Source organism: Mustela nigripes, chromosome 2, assembly GCF_022355385.1.
Source record: "Mustela nigripes isolate SB6536 chromosome 2, MUSNIG.SB6536, whole genome shotgun sequence".
Lineage (NCBI taxonomy): Eukaryota > Metazoa > Chordata > Mammalia > Carnivora > Mustelidae > Mustela > Mustela nigripes.
Window position 1 is genome coordinate 56,879,035 of NC_081558.1, and position 17,367 is coordinate 56,896,401.

At 43.1% G+C, this 17,367-nt stretch overlaps 1 protein-coding gene across 2 annotated transcripts in view; it reads left to right on the forward strand.

Annotated features, from left to right (window-relative positions):
• The first annotated feature begins 6,615 nt into the window (after positions 1–6,615).
• The window catches only part of ACAD9 (acyl-CoA dehydrogenase family member 9), a 41,031-nt gene continuing 30,279 nt past the window's right edge, over positions 6,616–17,367 (forward strand). Inside the window, exons 1-2 of one of the 2 annotated variants that reach the window (XM_059390427.1) lie at positions 6,616–6,821; positions 12,630–12,723. In XM_059390427.1, coding sequence (XP_059246410.1) covers positions 6,672–6,821; positions 12,630–12,723 — 244 coding nt within the window. In that variant the 5' untranslated portion in view covers positions 6,616–6,671. The remainder of the gene's footprint in view (positions 6,822–12,629; positions 12,724–17,367) is intronic. The other variant, XM_059390426.1, reaches the window with a different exon arrangement.

A 17,367-nucleotide genomic window follows, 5' to 3' on the forward strand; every position in this document is an offset into this window, starting at 1 on the left:
TTTTGGCTTTTGAAATGTAATAGAAAAATTAAAAAGTGTTTTGTTCATGTTGTTGTTAATACTCTTAATATTTCCAGTCTTGAGATTTTGAAAGACTGTCATCAGGAGGACCAAATCTGAACTTAAAAGTATCTATTTTGGGGGCACTTTGGTGGCTCAGTTGGTTAAGTGGCTGCCTTTGGCTCAGGTCATGATTCCAGGGTCCTGGGATAGAGCTGTACATTGGGTTCCCTGCTCAGCAAAGAGCCTGCTTCACGCTCTCCCTCTGCCTGCTGCTCTACTTGTGCTCTCTTTCTGTCTCTAATAAATAAATAAAATCTTTTAAAAAAAAAAAGTATCTAATTTTAGGGACACCTGGGTGGCTCAGTCACTTAAGTGTCTGCCTTTGGCTCAGGTCATGATCTGAGGGTCCTGTGAAGGAGTCCCGGGTAGGGCCTCTTGCTCAGAGGGGAGTCTGCTTCTTCCTCTCCCTCTGCACCTCCCCTGAACTCATGCATGCTCTCTTTCTCAAATTAAAAAAAATAATAATTGGGCGCCTGGGTGGCTCTGGGTTAAGCCGCTGCCTTCGGCTCAGGTCATGATCTTGGGGTCCTGGGATCGAGGCCCGCATCGGGCTCTCTGCTCAGCGGGGAGCCTGCTTCCCTCTCTCTCTCTGCCTGCCTCTCTGTCTACTTATGATCTCTCTCTGTCAAATAAATAAATAAAATCTTTAAAAAAAATAATAATTAAAAAGTGCCTGTTTTAAGACTTTTGTTTTCCCTTTTCAGTTGGATTGCTAGACTCTGAAATCTAGGGTGGGTGAAACGAGAGGAGAAGTCAATGTTAGCCATCGAGTCTTATTTAAAAGTATGTACTTTGGGGCGCCTGGGTGGCTCAGTGGGTTAAAGCCTCTGCCTTCGACTCGGGTCATGATCCCAGGGTCCTGGGATCGAGCCCCGACCTGGCATCGGCATCGGGCTCTCTGCTCAGCAGCGAGCCTGCTTCCCCACCCCTCCTCTGCCAGCCTCTCTGCCTACTTGTGATCTCTGTCTGCCAAATAAATAAATAAAATCTTTAAAAAAAACTTTAAAAATACATACCTTGTATTGATTTCATCATTTTATGGATGAGGAAACTGAGACTCTAGGATGAGTCACATCTTGCCCAAGGTGTGGTGGCAGTGAGGGAGTGGGAAGAAGAGGACAATGTAGCTTGTTAATACATTGTTAGGCAGAAAGACTCGTTAGGCAAGTCCAAAATATCACACTGATGATTATAACCAAGAAGAAACCAAGCACACAAATGATGAGCACAGTGTACAGATGTTGTGTTTGCCTGTTCATGCAATCTTGACCTAAAAGCTCTATTACCCTCAGTGAGTTGGGAGAGGTGGAGAGTGAAAGAACTAATGGGGCTCCTGACCTTATCTATTAGACTAGTGTGGCCATATCTCAGGTCAGCCAATAATGGGGAAAATAAAACAGAGGAGGAGGGCTGGACACCTGGTATATGGGTGGTTGTTCTTCTTCTTCTTTTTAGATTTATTTAATTGAGAGACAGAGAGCATACAGGAGAAGGGGCAGAGGGAGAGAAACTCAAGCAGATGCCATGCTAAGTGTGGACCCCAATGTGGGGCTTGATTCCAAGATCCCGAGATCATGACCTAAGCCAAGAGTCAGATGCTCAACCAACTGAGCCACCCAGGCACCCCTAGGTGTATGGGTTCTAAGACATAGCCTTGGTTCCACAGTCACAATTAGGTCTTATTTATCTTATTTATTTCTGAAGACACTGTGCTAAGAATCACACCTCTTGTATTACTCTTCTAGGGCTGCTCTAATAAAAACCACAGGGCCCTCAAGGGTTAGCTCTTGCTTGAATTTCCAGTCTATTGGCCCACCTACAGATTTCAGACTCACCAGTCCCCACAATTACATAAGCCAATTCTTTGAAATAAACCTCTCAATCTATATTAAAAAGAGTGAGAGAGATGAGGGGAAGAGAGAGAGAGAGAAAGAAAAGAACCACAGGATGGGCAGCTTAAATAATTTATTATCTCATAATTCTGGAGACTAGAAGTCCAAGCTCAAGGTGTTGGCCCAGTTGGTTCCTTCCGAGGGCTGAGAAGAAATCTGCCCCAGGCTTGTGTCCTAGCGTCTTGTGGTTTTCTGGTGATCTTTGGTGTTTCTTGCCTTGTAAAAGTATCATTAGATCTGTTTCCATCCTCACATGGTGTTCATCCTTTGTGCACTGTTAGGTCCAAATTTCCCTTTCCTATAAGGGCACTTCCTAAAAGGACACCAGTTCGTATTAGAATAGGGGTTCACATTACTGTAGTAGGACTCCTCCTAACTTAGCTAATTATATTGGAAACAGAATGGAATAAGGCCATATTCTGAGATACTACCATCTTGGGGTACACAATTCAACCCATAATACCCCATTATCTTTGTGACTTTGAACAAGCCAGTGATTTCCATGTTTCTATAATAACTAATGTACTCCAAATGGGAATGGATATGCACCAAAAAGAAAGTAATAAAAGGAACTAATTTAGTGTAGAAGAGAAAAGTATTTTCTGAAGGACATCTGTCTCTGTACAGAAGTTTGAGCTCTAAGACAGTAAGGTGTCAGAAACGTCTCAGTGGAATAAACTGGTGCATTTGCACAATGTTTTTGGTAAGGCCTTTTATTAAGGCTACTGGTTGCTATGAGGCAGGAACCTTGACCAGACTAACTCATTTTTCATGTAACTGATTCTGATTATTGATCTTGTAGTCTTGGAACAGGGGACAACTCCACCCCTTTTGTGTAAGTAAATCCCTCATTAGCTTTGCACCTTTAACACCAAGGGATTTAAGAATAGTTGTGTTTGTTTGTTTTTTTTTTTTTAAGATTTTTTTTTCACTTGACAGAGACACAGCAAGAGAGGGAGAACAAGCAGGGGGAGTGGGAGAGGGAGAAGCAGGCTCCCCATGGAGCAGGAAGCTGGATGGCTGGGCTGGCTCCATCCCAGGACCCTGGGATCATGACCTGAGCCAAAGGCAAGATGCTCAATAACTAAGACACCTAGGCGCCCCTAAGATTAGTTTTCTAGTCAATGTGCCTGAGACCTAAAGCCAAGCATCTTGCTGTACTCACACTAACATTACAGCCATGGAAGAGTGTCAGCTTATTTGCTGGTTAAGTTATATATGGGAATCAGTTGTGTTGGTGTGATCATAAAGGAAGAACATTCAGAGATACTCGGAGCATTATTTCAAACACTGAATATAGGAAATTCTACATGTCAAACAAACTATTTAAAAATAGCATCCTGTTTCTCAAAGGCTGATATTCAAGTGTGAGATGAGAATCACATAGTGCAACCATTGATCGTTTGCTGTCCTAGATGCTTTCCTATTATTTTAATCCACACAAGTCCTATGAGATAAGGGGTATTATACTCATTTTCTTACAGATGAGAAAACTGAACTTAGAAACTGGCAAAGTGGTAGAACTCCAAAACTGTTCCTGCTGTACATGCTATTGGAGTACCTATGCCTTAAATTTTTCCCAATTTTTGTTTTGGAAACTCTGTGCCACTAAATTTCTCACTTGTTTCATATAGGGAAACCTCTGTACACTAAATAGGACCAAGAGATTATCTGATTGAATGATAGGACTACAGGTTTTGGCAAAAAACATACACCACTCAACCTTGAGACCCAGTTTTTGTAATCTCACTTCTTGTTTTGCCTGTGGGGTTATTCAAAGGCAGTTATTTCTGATGAAGTTCTAGAACATAAGTGAGGTTCAGTGGGGTGAGGTCTGGAGCCAATGACCAAGAAAGAATTCTTGAGACATCTTTGGTGCAAAATGGTGGTTTATTAAAGCACGGGGACAGGACCTGTGGGCAGGAAGAGGGGCTCTCCCACTATCCTGAGGAGTGGCTGATTATATACACAGGAGTTGGGTAGGTGAGGACAAAGTGGATGATGTTAGTCTCTAAGGAATTTTGGAAGCAAGGTCTCCAGGACCTTGAGGGGCTGGCTATCGTTGGGAGAAAGGTTATTTATTACTAGTAAAAATCTTCTCGTGAGACCCTTTAGATGTATATCAGTGGGTCACATGCTTGGGAATGCTATCTTGGAGGTTTATAGATAAAGTTTCACATTTCTCCTATCAAGTGTCCTTATTAGTGAGATTTAGGTTTAGAAGAAATTTAACTTTATTTACATTTCCTTCTGCCTCAGCCTCCTTCAGTTTTTATGGAGGGGAGAGTGACAGTAGGGCTTGAGGAACTGAGTTATTTGTCTCTGGAAATTGGACTATTGATAAAATGGCTTCTTTGTTGTAAATCACTAGGACATTTGTAAACTGAGGGGGACTCCTATCTTGCAGGATTGTGATCTCTGCAAGTTTACTATTTGTTTTTCTTTTAGGGCAGCCAGGGGTGACTGAGGAATGTCACATATATTACCGAGGGGAGCTGGTGGAGAGGGGGTGCAAGGTGCCAGCTTTTGTTTTGTCCTCAGCCAGCCTTCTGCTCCCTCATCAATTTCCAAAGGCCTTCCAGTGAAGGCGAGTGCTGAAATGAGCAAGTATTGAACATGGATGAAGAAACAAGCTGTCAGACCTTTCAAAGTTAAAGACAGAACAGATAAAAGAGATTGCAGAAGATGCTTGCAAATATTATGCAACCAAAAAAGTTTCTGAGCTCTTTCCCCCTGATGTTGTCATCAAGTCAACCTTTTATTGGGCTGGGCTGGCAAAGCATGATGAGATGACAGATTTCCCACTGTTCTCCAGGAGTTCACACACCAGAGGCAGAAAGCAGTTCCCAGTATTGTGGTAAATACAAGAACAACAAGAAGAAATCTTCCTGGAGGAGGATGACTTAAGACTAACAGCGTCAACTTTCCCCGGGTCAGTTATGGCTCGGCCTGACTATGCAGCGCTGGGGGATTGCCAGGCCCTCTTCCCTGGGCTGGATGGCCTTTCCCATACCACCCTATTACACACATCCCTCCTGGGTTCCCTCTATAGCTTCTCTTCCTCCACCTGCCTTTTAAGTTGGTGTTTCTAGATTTAGTTTTGGAATGTAAGTGAGGTCTGGACAGCCAAGAAAGAATTCCTGAGATGTCTTGCGCAAAAAGGTGGTTTTATTAAACCATAGGGACAGGGCCCTTGGGCAGAAAAAAGACTGCTGCCCTGGGATTCTGAGGAACAGCTGATTATATACTTTGGGGTTGGGGGAAGTAAAGATCAGGGAAGTTTCGAAAGGATTTTCCTATGCTAAAGAAGACTCACTCGAAACCTAAGGCCTGGCTATTGTCAAACCAAGGTTGTTTTTCCCTCTAGCAAGGCATTAACTTTTAGATAGTTGGGAGCTTCCTGAAGGAGCTTATACTCTGCCAGCTTCAAGTATCTGTCAGTGGGCTACGGGGTATACATTTAATTTTATCTACATTTCCTTCTGGAAGATTATTGATAAGAATGCTTTTTTCCTTGTAAATCACTAAGACGTTTGTGAACTGAGGGAGACTCCTGACTACGATCTCTGTAAGGTAACTGTTTTTCCTTCCCTTTGATTTAGGGCAGCCGGAGTACCTGAAGAATGTCACACAGATACCACCTGGGAGGTTTTTTTTTTGGGGGGGGGGGGGCAGTTTGTGGGTGTCCACTTGCGCTTTGTCCTCAGCTCACTTTCTTGCTCCTTCACCATTTCCCAGGCTTAGTTGTGACTCAGGAGTACTAGCCAGATCTCATTCTGGCAGAACAAGCCTTCTATTTTCCGCTTCCAAAATCGCTATATCTAACATACATGAAAACTATGCAACAAAAGGTATCTTCATGAATCCACTTAAAAAGACCTAATGGGCACCTGGTGGCTCAGCGGGTTAATTCTCTGCCTTCAGCCCAGGCCATGGTCTCAGGGTCCTAGGATCGAGCCCCGCATCGGCTCTCTGCTCAGCGGGGAGCCTGCTTCCTCCTCTCTCTCTGCCTGCCTCTCTGCCTACTTGTGATGTCAAACAAGTAAATAAATCTTTAAAATAAAATAAAATAAAATGCACCTGGATGGCTCAGTCTGTTAAGCGACTGCCTTCAGCTCAGGTCAGGATCCCAGGATCCTGGGATAGAGCCCAGCATCGGGCTCTCTGCTCAGCGGAGAACCTGCTTCTCCCCTTCCTCTGCAGCTCCCCCTGCTTGTAGGTTTTCTGTCAAATAAAAGAATAACATCTTTAAAAAAAAAAAAAAAACAAACCGCTACATTACACATACTGAGTTCCCCTCCAGAGGGAACCAATATTGAGAATCCCTCTCCCACTTCCTTTAGATTTGCCGCCTCCTCGTCGCCCCAGCTGGCGACAGGGAAGCAAGGGAGACAGCTGGGCCCGCGCTGGGTCTGCCGCGGGTCAAGAAGTTTGGGGGGTGGTGGTGATGCAACCACCCAAGCACTTCTTATCAAAGGCTTTCCCGTTGTCACTAACATCCCAGCAAGAGGCTGCCAACATGGCGTCGGTCCCGCCCCTGGGACCTCCTCCTCGGGAAAAGAGGCGCAAGCGCAAAGGCGACGGGGCGTCGCAAATGCCGACCAGGGGCGTGGCTCAGGCCCGTGGCGTCATCCCGCGGCGCCTGCAGGGTGCACGTGACTGAGGCGTTTAGAAAGACTTGCGGGCGCGGAGTTGGCGTGGAGCACGTCAGGCAGCATGGCTGTCTCTGTCCTCGTCTCGCGCAGGGCGGTAGTGGTGCGCGCTTCCCGGGCTCTGGTGGCTTTCGCCACGAGCCGGCGCCTGCTGCGCACCAGTCCGCCGAGCCGAGCTTTCGCCAAGGAGCTCTTCCTGGGCAAAATCGAGAAGGTAACGCCGAGCCCTGGCCGCTCTTTACTCTCTTGCCTCCCGCTCTTTGCCCTTTGGCAGGAAAGAGGTCAAAGTGAGAGTCCCCACACCTGGCTGATACGTACGCCCGCCAGGCGGAGGTGTGCTAAAACTCCCAAGTTCCTGAGTCCTACCAGAATCTTTCAAGGTAAAGGGAAGAACCCAGGCTACGGGCCCTGAGATTCAGTCTACAGTTCTGACAGCTAATTCTAGTTAGTTAGGTCAATTTGGGAAACCCTAGGCGAGGTGGTCACTGAGCAACTCTTAGCTCAGCGTTTTGCCTCGGAAATGTGCGGGACTTCCTCTGTGTTTACTAAACAGCTCAGACTGTGACCGTGGTGCTTTTCTGTCGGTTTCCAGCGGCTCCTTAGCTTTCACGGCTTGAGTTCCTGCGCTTCACCCTGCCTCTGCAGGCTTGCTCCAAGGTCCCTACCACACCCGGTGCTTTCCATAGGTGGTATAACCCAACAGTAGCCTAGCTGTTACTCATTAGTTAACAGCTGCGTCATCAAGCACTCATTATCCTCTTGTTAATAGATTTGACCTTGGTTGTGCGATTTTCAGCCTCAGTTCTTTCAGCCTTAAAATGGAACTAGTTACATGTATTGCCCCACAGACGTGTTGTAAAGTGAGATTTGTAATGGGCGGAAATGCTTTTTAAAACCGTCAGGTGCTGTTTAGATGCAAGAGGCAGCAGAATAGGTAATGTTTGCCAGCTTCACCACTTAGTAGTCTTGTGATCTTGAATTAGTTTCTTCATTTTCCTGTGCTTGAGTGTGCTAATCTACAAAGTAGTGAAAGTAGTGCTTGCCCTCTCTTAAAAGTGCCTTGCAAAGGAAAAAAAAGTGTGTAAAACGCTTTGAGGTAGGCTGGAATATTGGCTGGTACTGTATTGTTTAAGGAGTTATTCTCTTTTTTTTTTTTGTTTGTTTGTTTGTTTTAAAGACTGTTCCTCTAATCAGGCAGTACAGGTGCAGAAGTTGAAACTCAGAGTGGTTTGCCCCGCTGGGAAGTGCAAAGCCAGTTAACGTTTGAGAAACCATTCTTCCCAGAACCTGGGGCTACTGGTCCACTCGGTCCTGGGATGTCCATCATGCCTTCCAGCACATAGGTGAAAAGACTACAAATCTTTCATGCTTCTCTTTCTCCAGGCTTCTTGCACCACCTCCTCTATCCTCACTCACCTGTCAACTTTGCTTCTTGTTTTACTGATAAAGTACGTGCAGTGGGGAACCTCCACCACCGCATTTATCCCTCCTCCCCACAGGTGTACCCATAGGGTCTACAGTCGATTACTATGGATAAAAAGAGTAGAATATCTACCTACTCTTAGCAAACCAACCTCATCACTAGAACTCATGCCTCCTCACCTACTCCGGGGCATTGATCCAGTAATTCTCTCCTTTCTAATCTACATCAGTGATTGTACCCTCCCTGCTGCATTCCGAACTCAGACCATTGGAGCTTCTGTCCTTAACAGTCTGCTAAAACTGCTCTTTTGTGAGGTCAGTTAGTGACTTCCATGTTGTCAAATCTAGTGGTCTCTTCTCATCTTCCTTGACATAGTTCATCATTCCTGGCTTCCAAAAAACCGTTCTCTCCTGGCCTTTCTATTGACTTCATTGGCTGATCCGTCTCCGTTTCCTGTGCTGGTTCTTTTTAGCTCCTTAACTTCTAAACATTGGCCAGTCTTTCTGACTAGCCCATTCAGAGTTGGGAATTTTCTTTTTTTGTTTTTTTAATTGTTTTTAAATTAAAAAAAAATTTTTTTTTAAAGATTTTATTTATTTATTTGACAGAGATCGCAAGTAGGCAGAGAGGCAGGCAGAGAGAGAGGAGGAAGCAGGCTCCCTGATGAGCAGACAGCCTGATGCAGGGCTCAATCCCAGGACCCTGGGATCATGACCTGAGCTGAGGGCAGAGGCTTTAACCCACTGAGCCACCCAGGCGCCCCTGTTTTTAAATTTTTAATTCCAGTGTAGTTAGCATATAGTGTTATATTAGTTTGAGGTATACAATATAGTGATTTAACAATTCTAATCATTACTCAGTGCTTATTGTGTAAGTGTACTCTAATTCTCCTTCACCTATATCACCCATCCCTTGACCCACCAGTGTTCTGGCAACCATCTGTCTGTTCTTTTTAGTTAAGATTCTCTCTTCTTGGGACATCTGGATGGTTCAGTCGGTTAAACAGCTGCCTTTGGCTCAGGTGATGATCTTCAGCATTCTGGGATTGAGTCATACATCAGGCTTCTCGATCAAGGAGCCTGCTGCTCCCCTGTTTGTGCCTTTTTCTCTTTCTCTGACAAAATCTTTAAATTAAAAAAAAAAAAAAAAAGCCTCTTTCTTTGGGCGCCTGGGTGGCTCAGTTGATTAAACATCTTCCTTTGGCTCAGGTCATGATCCCAAGGTCCCGGGATAGAGCCCCTCCATGGGCTCCCTGCTCAGCAGAGAGTCTATTCCCTTTCACTTTCCTTCTCTGCTCTCTTTTTCTCTGGCTCCCTCTAACTAAATAACTAAAATCTTTAAAAAGTATCTCTTAGTTTCTCTCTCTCTTTTTTCCTCTTTGCTCATTTGTTTTGTTTCTTGTGTTCTGTGTATGAGTGAAATCATATGGTATTTGTCTTTTCTGACTTGCCTATTTCACTTAGCATTATAGTCTCCAGCCCCTGACTTTTTTTTTTTTTTTAATTTCCACTATAGTAACATGCAGTGTTAAAGTGTTAAGTTTCAGTTGAATCTTTTTTTTTTAAATTGAAGTATAGTTAACACACAATGTTACATTAGCTGTAGGTATACAACATAGTGATTTGACAAGTCTGTACTTAACACTTATTACAAGTGTAGCTGCCGCCTGTCCCCATACAACACTATTCTGGGAACATTAATTAGATTGCCTATGCTGTACCTTTCCTCCCTGGAAGTCTGTACCTCCCACTCGTCTTCACCCATTTTTCCCATCCTACCTCTCTCACACCCATTAGTTCTCTGTATATGTGGGTCTGTTTTTCAAAATTGGGGTTTTCTGAGGCTCAGTCTGTAGACGTCTCTCTTTTTTTTTTTTTTTTTTTTTAAAGATTTTTTTTACTTTTTTGACAGGCAGAGATCACAAGTGGGCAGAGGGGCAGGCGGGGGGCGGGGGGGTGGGGGGGGGGAGGCAGGCTCCCTGCTGAGCAGAGAGCCCGATTGGGGGCTTGATCCCAGGAACCTGAGATCATGACCTGAGCCTAAGGCAGAGGCTTAACCCACTGAGCTCCCCAGGCACCCCTGTAGACCTCTCTTTTTATCCACAACTCCTCCTTTAATCTAGTTTAGTCTGTGACTTTAAATATCAGAATCCTGACTCTAATAAATTTCTCCAGACCAGATTTCTCCCCTGAACTCCAGGCTCTTGGTGTCTACCTTTTTACCCAGAAGTTCCACTTAGATGTCTAACAGGCACCTCAGATTTAGCATATCTGAAACTTGAGTTCCTGGTGTGGCCTCCTGGTCTTTCTCCTCCCCTCCCTCATCTTTATCTGAGATGGTAGGGTGGCTCTGTTGTTCACTTACTTGGGGCCAAACACCTGGAATCCCCTTGGATGCCTCTTACTCTCATAATCCACGTCTAAGCCAACAGCAAATCCTGTTTTCCTCTACCTGCTGGATATATTTAGAGTCTGACAACTTTTAAGCCCCTCCCATGCTACTGCCCTGATTTAAGCTGACATCATCTCACAGCGTTACTGGGATTTGAGCCGGAGCATGGCATTTGAGATGCTTAGACTGTCCGAATAAAGAGAAGCCATTGAGGTCCTCTAGGCCTGTAGCTGTCCATGCCGCCCTTGGTTGGACCCTTGCTATTCCTGGAAACGTCCCAGGGGCTACTGCAGGGACCAGGGGGGAGTTGAATGGGAGGCATTTGGGTGAGCTCCCCACCCTCATCCTCAACCTGAGCAGCTCAGCTTTTAGCTGTTTTACATATTTGGTTTCCATAGTAGACTTATTTGAGAAACTGGTTCCACTGCTTCAAAAACTTTAAAAATTGCTGCTAGATATCAAGCCCAGCACCCATGAGGTACCCCACTGGGATTATGAACATTGTTCTTATATGCTTGAGAGCTCTCTTCCTGTAGCAGTTATCCTTTGGTTGTAGGTGAGGGCCAACTAGCTCCTGGGCTTTTTGTTCTCTTTTCTCATCTCGTGTGGTCATTGGTATCAGAACGGAATCCTCTTCCTCTAACACCACCTATTGCGCAAGCTCATAGGAACCAGTGAGCCTAGGAGGGGTCTGGGTTGAGCCTTTGTGTGTTCAGCTAAGCAGACAGCTTGTTCTGAGAGGATGTGAGTGATAAAAGTCTCCACCTAGTTTTCCATCTAGACCATCTTGAGGACAGGGTCAGGGATGGCCTGCAGGCAGGAATTCCTTTTAGTCTGCTGGCTCTTTTCGGATAGGGACCCACCCCAAGCCTGTAATCATTGGTCCTGGGTCCAGAACTTGGGGGCATGTTTTTAGAGTGGACAGGCTTCAGTGGCTGATTAGATACACAAGAAGCTAGAGGGGGACCCCTCTGTTTCGAAGACCTTTCTTGAACACTTGGTGGGAAGTGCCATGAGAAGAGGCAGGACTCCTGGGGGCTGGCAGCCTGTGGCCTGGGACATCCTCTTTCAGCTGTTAATGAGACCAAAAATCCAAGTACTCATCTAGGTCCTCGTGCTGTGCTGGCAGCTGCACAGGTGGGTGGCAGGAACCCAGAAAGCCAAGGGAGCTAAGGACACAACATACAATAGATAGTGACAGTAGTTTAAGGCAATATATATTGATGGCCCAGTGAGAATCCTAGGTCAGTCAGAAACACTGGCCATTGACAGTTTGAGACAAACATGAAGCTCAGCTGTTTTCCAGGCTTGCGAGGCAGAAACGAGAGCAGACCAGTGTCTTATACAAGTTATTACACCTCCTTCATATTCCAGGACACACCTAATCTCTTTTGAGCCTCCCCTTCTGAGGGGACAACTGTAACAGAAGAGAAGCTGACCTGAGAAGGGCCAGGTCACCCATGTAAGTGGTAGAGCCAGAGTTGAATTCAGGTTGATATGGCCCAACAGCTGGGTCTTCTGCAGTGATCCTCCTGCGAGTAGATGTCCTCAGAACAGGAGGGACAGAGGCTGGAGTACATAGCCGGGCATCAACCTGGCAAGATGGGTGGCTATGTCACTGCCTTGTATTCTCGTGGGCCTGGCATCTTCGAACTCAAAATAACCAGTGTAGAATTTTACATTTCAGTAGAGAGCTTTCCCTCCTATTGCCTTTCACAATCCTCCCCATGCCCTTGAGTAAATATTTACCTGCATGTTATATAAATATTTACCTGCGGGGCAGTGGAAGCGTGGAGAGGGGAAGGGCTTTAGCGGAGGCCACCCAGTTAGCAGGCTGCAAGTCAGGGAACAGAGCCCAGGGCTTTGAAATATTAGGGCTCTTTGTTTCAGGGGACACTCTGCCTAACTTGTTACCAATAGGGAAAGCAGAGCAAAAGCCAGAAGAAGCCTGCTTGCATTGGGCAGAAGATGTCTCTTGGTGGTGGAATCTAATGCACAATTCCTGTTTGACGATTTGTGCTCTACTTCTGTCAAGGAGTTCTGCCCGGCCTGCCAGATACGGAATCCAGCAACTCTTTCCTCCCCTTGTGCTTCTGGGCCCTTTGGCTAAAAGCAAGTGTAGTATCTGTTTTCTCCCCTTCTGATGGATGTTATCACGATGGGAAGTTTCTAAAAATTAAATTTTCAGTAAATGTTTATCATTTTTAGAAAGAAGTTTTCCCGTTTCCAGAAGTTAGCCAAGATGAACTTAATGATATCAATCAGTTTGTGGGACCCGTAGAAAAATTCTTCACTGAAGAGGGTATGTATGATCTTCTTTATCATTATTAATTTCCATTTTAAGGACTGTTGCTTTGATATTTACATTAGAAGCAATATACATGGGGGAAGCTCTCTTGACTGTCACTAATCATAGAAATAATATCTATTGATAATATTTTGCTCAGTCATCCCACTTGCTTTGAAATTTAAGAAACAAAACAGATGAACATTAGGGAAGGGAAGGAAAAATAAAATCAGGGACACAAACCATAAGAGACTCTTAACTCTAGGAAACAAACTGAGGGTTGCTGGAGGGGAGGGGGTCGGGATGGAGTAACTGGTGACAGGCATGAAGGAGGGCGCTTGAAGTAATGAGCACTGGGCGTTCAGTAGAACTGATGAATCACCGAATTCCACCTCTGAAACTAATACACTATATGTTAATTAAAGTGAATTTAAGTAAAGAATTTTAAAAAATCATCACTATTGCTATTTAATTAGAAGGCATCTAGTTTAGTGTTTCTCAGTGTATATTGAGAATGTACACAAATGTATATGTGGTGAAGGATTGCTTTTAAACATTTCCAGACTGTTGTAAACCAGCACTTTTGTAAAATACAATAAAATGACAACTAGGAAAATGGAGGGGAAAAAACCACAGAGACCTACAAAATATAAATCCATTGATCATGTGCTTGGTTGTTTGGCAATGTAAAATTGCTGTAAGTGTTTTTAAAGGTTTACTCTCTCTTAGCTTGTTATGAACCAGGAGTAGTCTAGCAGCTTGCAGAGCACAGGACAAGAGCACCAGTGTGGCCTGAAGATCCCTCCGTTAGACCGTTCAGCCAGCCCTTTGACAGGGCTGCATCTTGATGGAGGGAGCTCTCTGGGGAGTTCAGTGATGATGGATTGACAGTAGTATTTCTCTAGCCCTGAGGATCCCGAAGGGTTCTTCTTCATGTGGGTTTTATCTATGACTGTGTGCCCTACTAGAAGATTAAAACGAAAATTTAAAAAATACTGTGTTCATTTATTACTTTATTTAAAAATCATGAAAAGCCCAATACATGTTAGCAAACAATATTTTAAATGAGAATATTTATTTACAAACAGACAGAAATAGCGAGGAGTATGGTTTTATAGTTTCATAGATCTTTTTAATATTTGGCTTTGTTATATGCAACAATAGATACCAGAATCTAGCCAGAACCAGGTAGAATCCAGCTGGATTCTCATAATTTTCTGCATTTAATCTGTGATGCATATCTTATTGCTCCAGGAAAACCCCCGTGTATACTCATGATAGGAATAGAATTTTTAAAAAGGCAAAGCATATTTTACTATTATTAAAATAGCTTTGGCCGGGTGGACCCCCCCTTGAAGTGTTTCTGTCCGTGTGCACACCCTCCCCCCAGCACACTCGTAGAAATTCTACATCATTAACACTTGTTCTGTTGCTGGTTTTAAAAAAAAGTTGCTTTGTTGTGTATAAATATCTTTTATTTAGAAATATTTGTTCTGTTTTTGTTCTAGTGGTTATCTTCCTAATTGTATCTTTTCTTAGTTCCTTTTTGTTTTACTTAAACTTCTACAATCTGATTTGTCAGGGTTTTCATAAGCTTTACAGAGGTATAATTGATTTATGGTAAGTTACATCTACTTAAAGTACAGTGTTTGATAAATATTGATATATATGTGCCCCATATTAATGAACAAATTGTTATGCTAGTAGTCTTTCAGATCTGTATATTAGATACAAATTTTCTAGGCACTTACATGCTTTATATAAAAATTATTTTTAATTTCTCTGCCTGATTTGTTAAAATAGTCCTAGTATTTCCACCTTACTGGAGGTAAGTGTATCCAAAATTTATATTTGGAGTCAAAAGTAGAAATTTTCCCCAAATGGTATGGATTGTCCTCATCAATCTTGTCTCCCAGTGTTTATAAAACTTCTGTTTCCTTGAACAGTACAAATGTTACATTTCAATGTCTTAATCTATGACAGTGTGGTATTACAAAAAAATTGCTTTTCTTTTCTTACTGTTCAGTTCAGTCATCTTCATATATTCTTAAACCTTGCTGGTCACTTGTTATTTCATTTTCCTCTTTTTTTTTTTCATTTCCCTTAGAATATTAGCGTTTTTGTTACTGGTTTCTAAAAGATCACTTATGACAAAGGATGTTAACCATTTGCCATGCATTGCACATGAAATACCACGTGTTCTCACCGCCAGTTCACGCTGATGTTTTACTTTTCTTTTTTGATGTTTTACTTTTTGGTTGTGCAGAAGTTGTGTATTCAAATATAATAATGTTCTGCTTTAAAAAATATATATATGTATCCCCAAGGGGCCATCAACACAATTCAGTTAATAAACATATCCATTACCCTAAATGCTTTCTCTTGCCCTTCTCATCCCACCCTGTCCCCAGGCAACCACTGATTGGCTCTCTCTCAGTGTAGATTGTTTGTATTTCCTGGAATTCTTTTTTTTTTTTTTTTTTAAGATTTTATTTATTTATTTGACAGAGATCACAAGTAGGCAGAGAGGCAGGCAGAGAGTGAGGAGGAAGCAGGCTCCCTGCTGAGCAGAGAGCCCGATGCGGGACTCGATCCCAGGACATTGGGATCATGACCTGAGCCGAGGGCAGAGGCTTTAACCCACTGAGCCACCCAGGTGCCCCTCCTGGAATTCTTTTTAAATAGAATTCTACATTACCTACATTTTTGCATAGCTGCTTCTGGTATAATTTCGAGTTTCATTTTTTTTTTTGCCGGGGGGAGGGGTAGAGGGAGCGAGGGAATCTTAAGCAGGCTCCATGCTGGGCATGGAGCCCCAACATGGGGCTCAGTCTCCCAATCCTGAGATCCTGACCTAAGCCAAAATAGAGAATCAGATGTTTAACTGGCTGAGCCACCCACGCGCCCCTAGTTCATTCCTTTTTAACACTGAGTAGTATCTCTTTGTGTGGATATACCACAGTTTATTTGCCCACCTATTAACTGACTTTCAGTATGTATTCAGATTTTAGCTATCACAGAAGATGTGAATATTTTTTCTATGAGTCTGATATAGACAGGCACGCTCACATTTCTCTTGGGGAGGTATGGAAGGAGTGGAATATCTAGATTATAAGGTAGGTTCATGTTTAACTTTTTAAGTAACTGCCAAACTGTTCTCCAGAGTTAATTACTTTCCATTTCCACCAGTTATTAAAGTTCCAGTTGCTCAATATTTTCACATGTCGGTCACATTCTAGTGTGTGTATTATAGTATCTCATTGTGGTTATAATTTTAATTTCCCTAATAACTAGTAATGTTAGGCATCTTATCTGGTGTTTATTTGCCATCAGTATATCTTCTTCAGTGAAATGTCTTTTAAATACTTTATGCATTAAAAATTGGGATTGTCTTATTATTGTTGAGTTCTAAGAAGCCTTTATTCTAGGTACAGGTCTTTTCTCTAGTGTACGTTCAGCAAAAGTTTTCTCCTAGTCTGGCTTGATTTTTTTTTTTATTTTCATTTTATTAGCAAAAGTTTTTAATGTTAAGTGAAGTTTTTTCTTTTGTAGTTTATCTTTTTTTGTATTTTATGTAAGAAATCTGCCAAACCCAAGGTCATGATGATTTTTGTCTATATTTCCTCCAGAAGTTTCATATTTTTAACTGTTAACATTCACATTTATGACCCCTTTCCAGTTAATTTTATATGTGATGTGAGATAAAATTTGAGGGTTTTTTTGCATGCGATTGTCCAATTGCTCCAGCAATATTTGTTGAAAAGGTTATCCTTTCCTCCTTAAATTCACTTGGTGCCTTTGTCAGTTAAGTGACCAGAGGATTCTGGGACAGTAGCAGAGTAGGAAGCACCAGAAATCTATCACCCCACCTGGATAATAACTGCAGTGACAAAGTCTGGGTAATGTAACTGCTTTTGGAACTCTGGAATCTCTTGAAGGCCTGCAGTTTCCAAGGAAGCGTGGATAGTAAATTGCAGCTAATTTGGATCATTTAGCTCTGAGCACAGCAGTCGCTACCCATCTTCTACCTCCAGCCCCAAAGCAGGCAGCTGTGCACTTATTCCTGGAGAGGCTTACACATGGTTTATGGGAGCCAGAGTAGGGGAAAAAAAAGACCTTGTCCATCAGATATTAGGGATATGTGCTCTGATTACAAGCCCTTACCCCTGTCGCCAAAGTGACTTGCAAGGGATTTAAGATGCTTGCCTTTTTGCCCCCCCCCCCCACCTTTCATTTTTCTTTCTCTTTTGAGAGCCAGATTAAAGACGAGGTCATTCAAAAGCAACTACATATGCAGGGGAATCATAAAGCCACCACACATGCCCAGGGAAAGGCATGGATTCAGGATACCTAAGAAGACCTTGGGTTTATACCTGGGGCACAGACATAGCCAACAGCAATTCAAAACAAAACAAACATAAAGCAAAAATCAACATGTGGGACTACAGCAAACTTAGAAACTTTTGCACAGCAAAAGAAACCATCACCTAAGGAATGAGAGAAAATATTTGTAAAAACCATATATCAGGTAAGAGGTTAATATCTAAAATATACTAATAACTCCAACAACTCAGTAGCAAAAAAACCCCAGACAATCCAATTTTTAATTAGAGTAATGCTTGCCACATAGACTAAGTCAGGAAATGTTTCCTCTTCAGG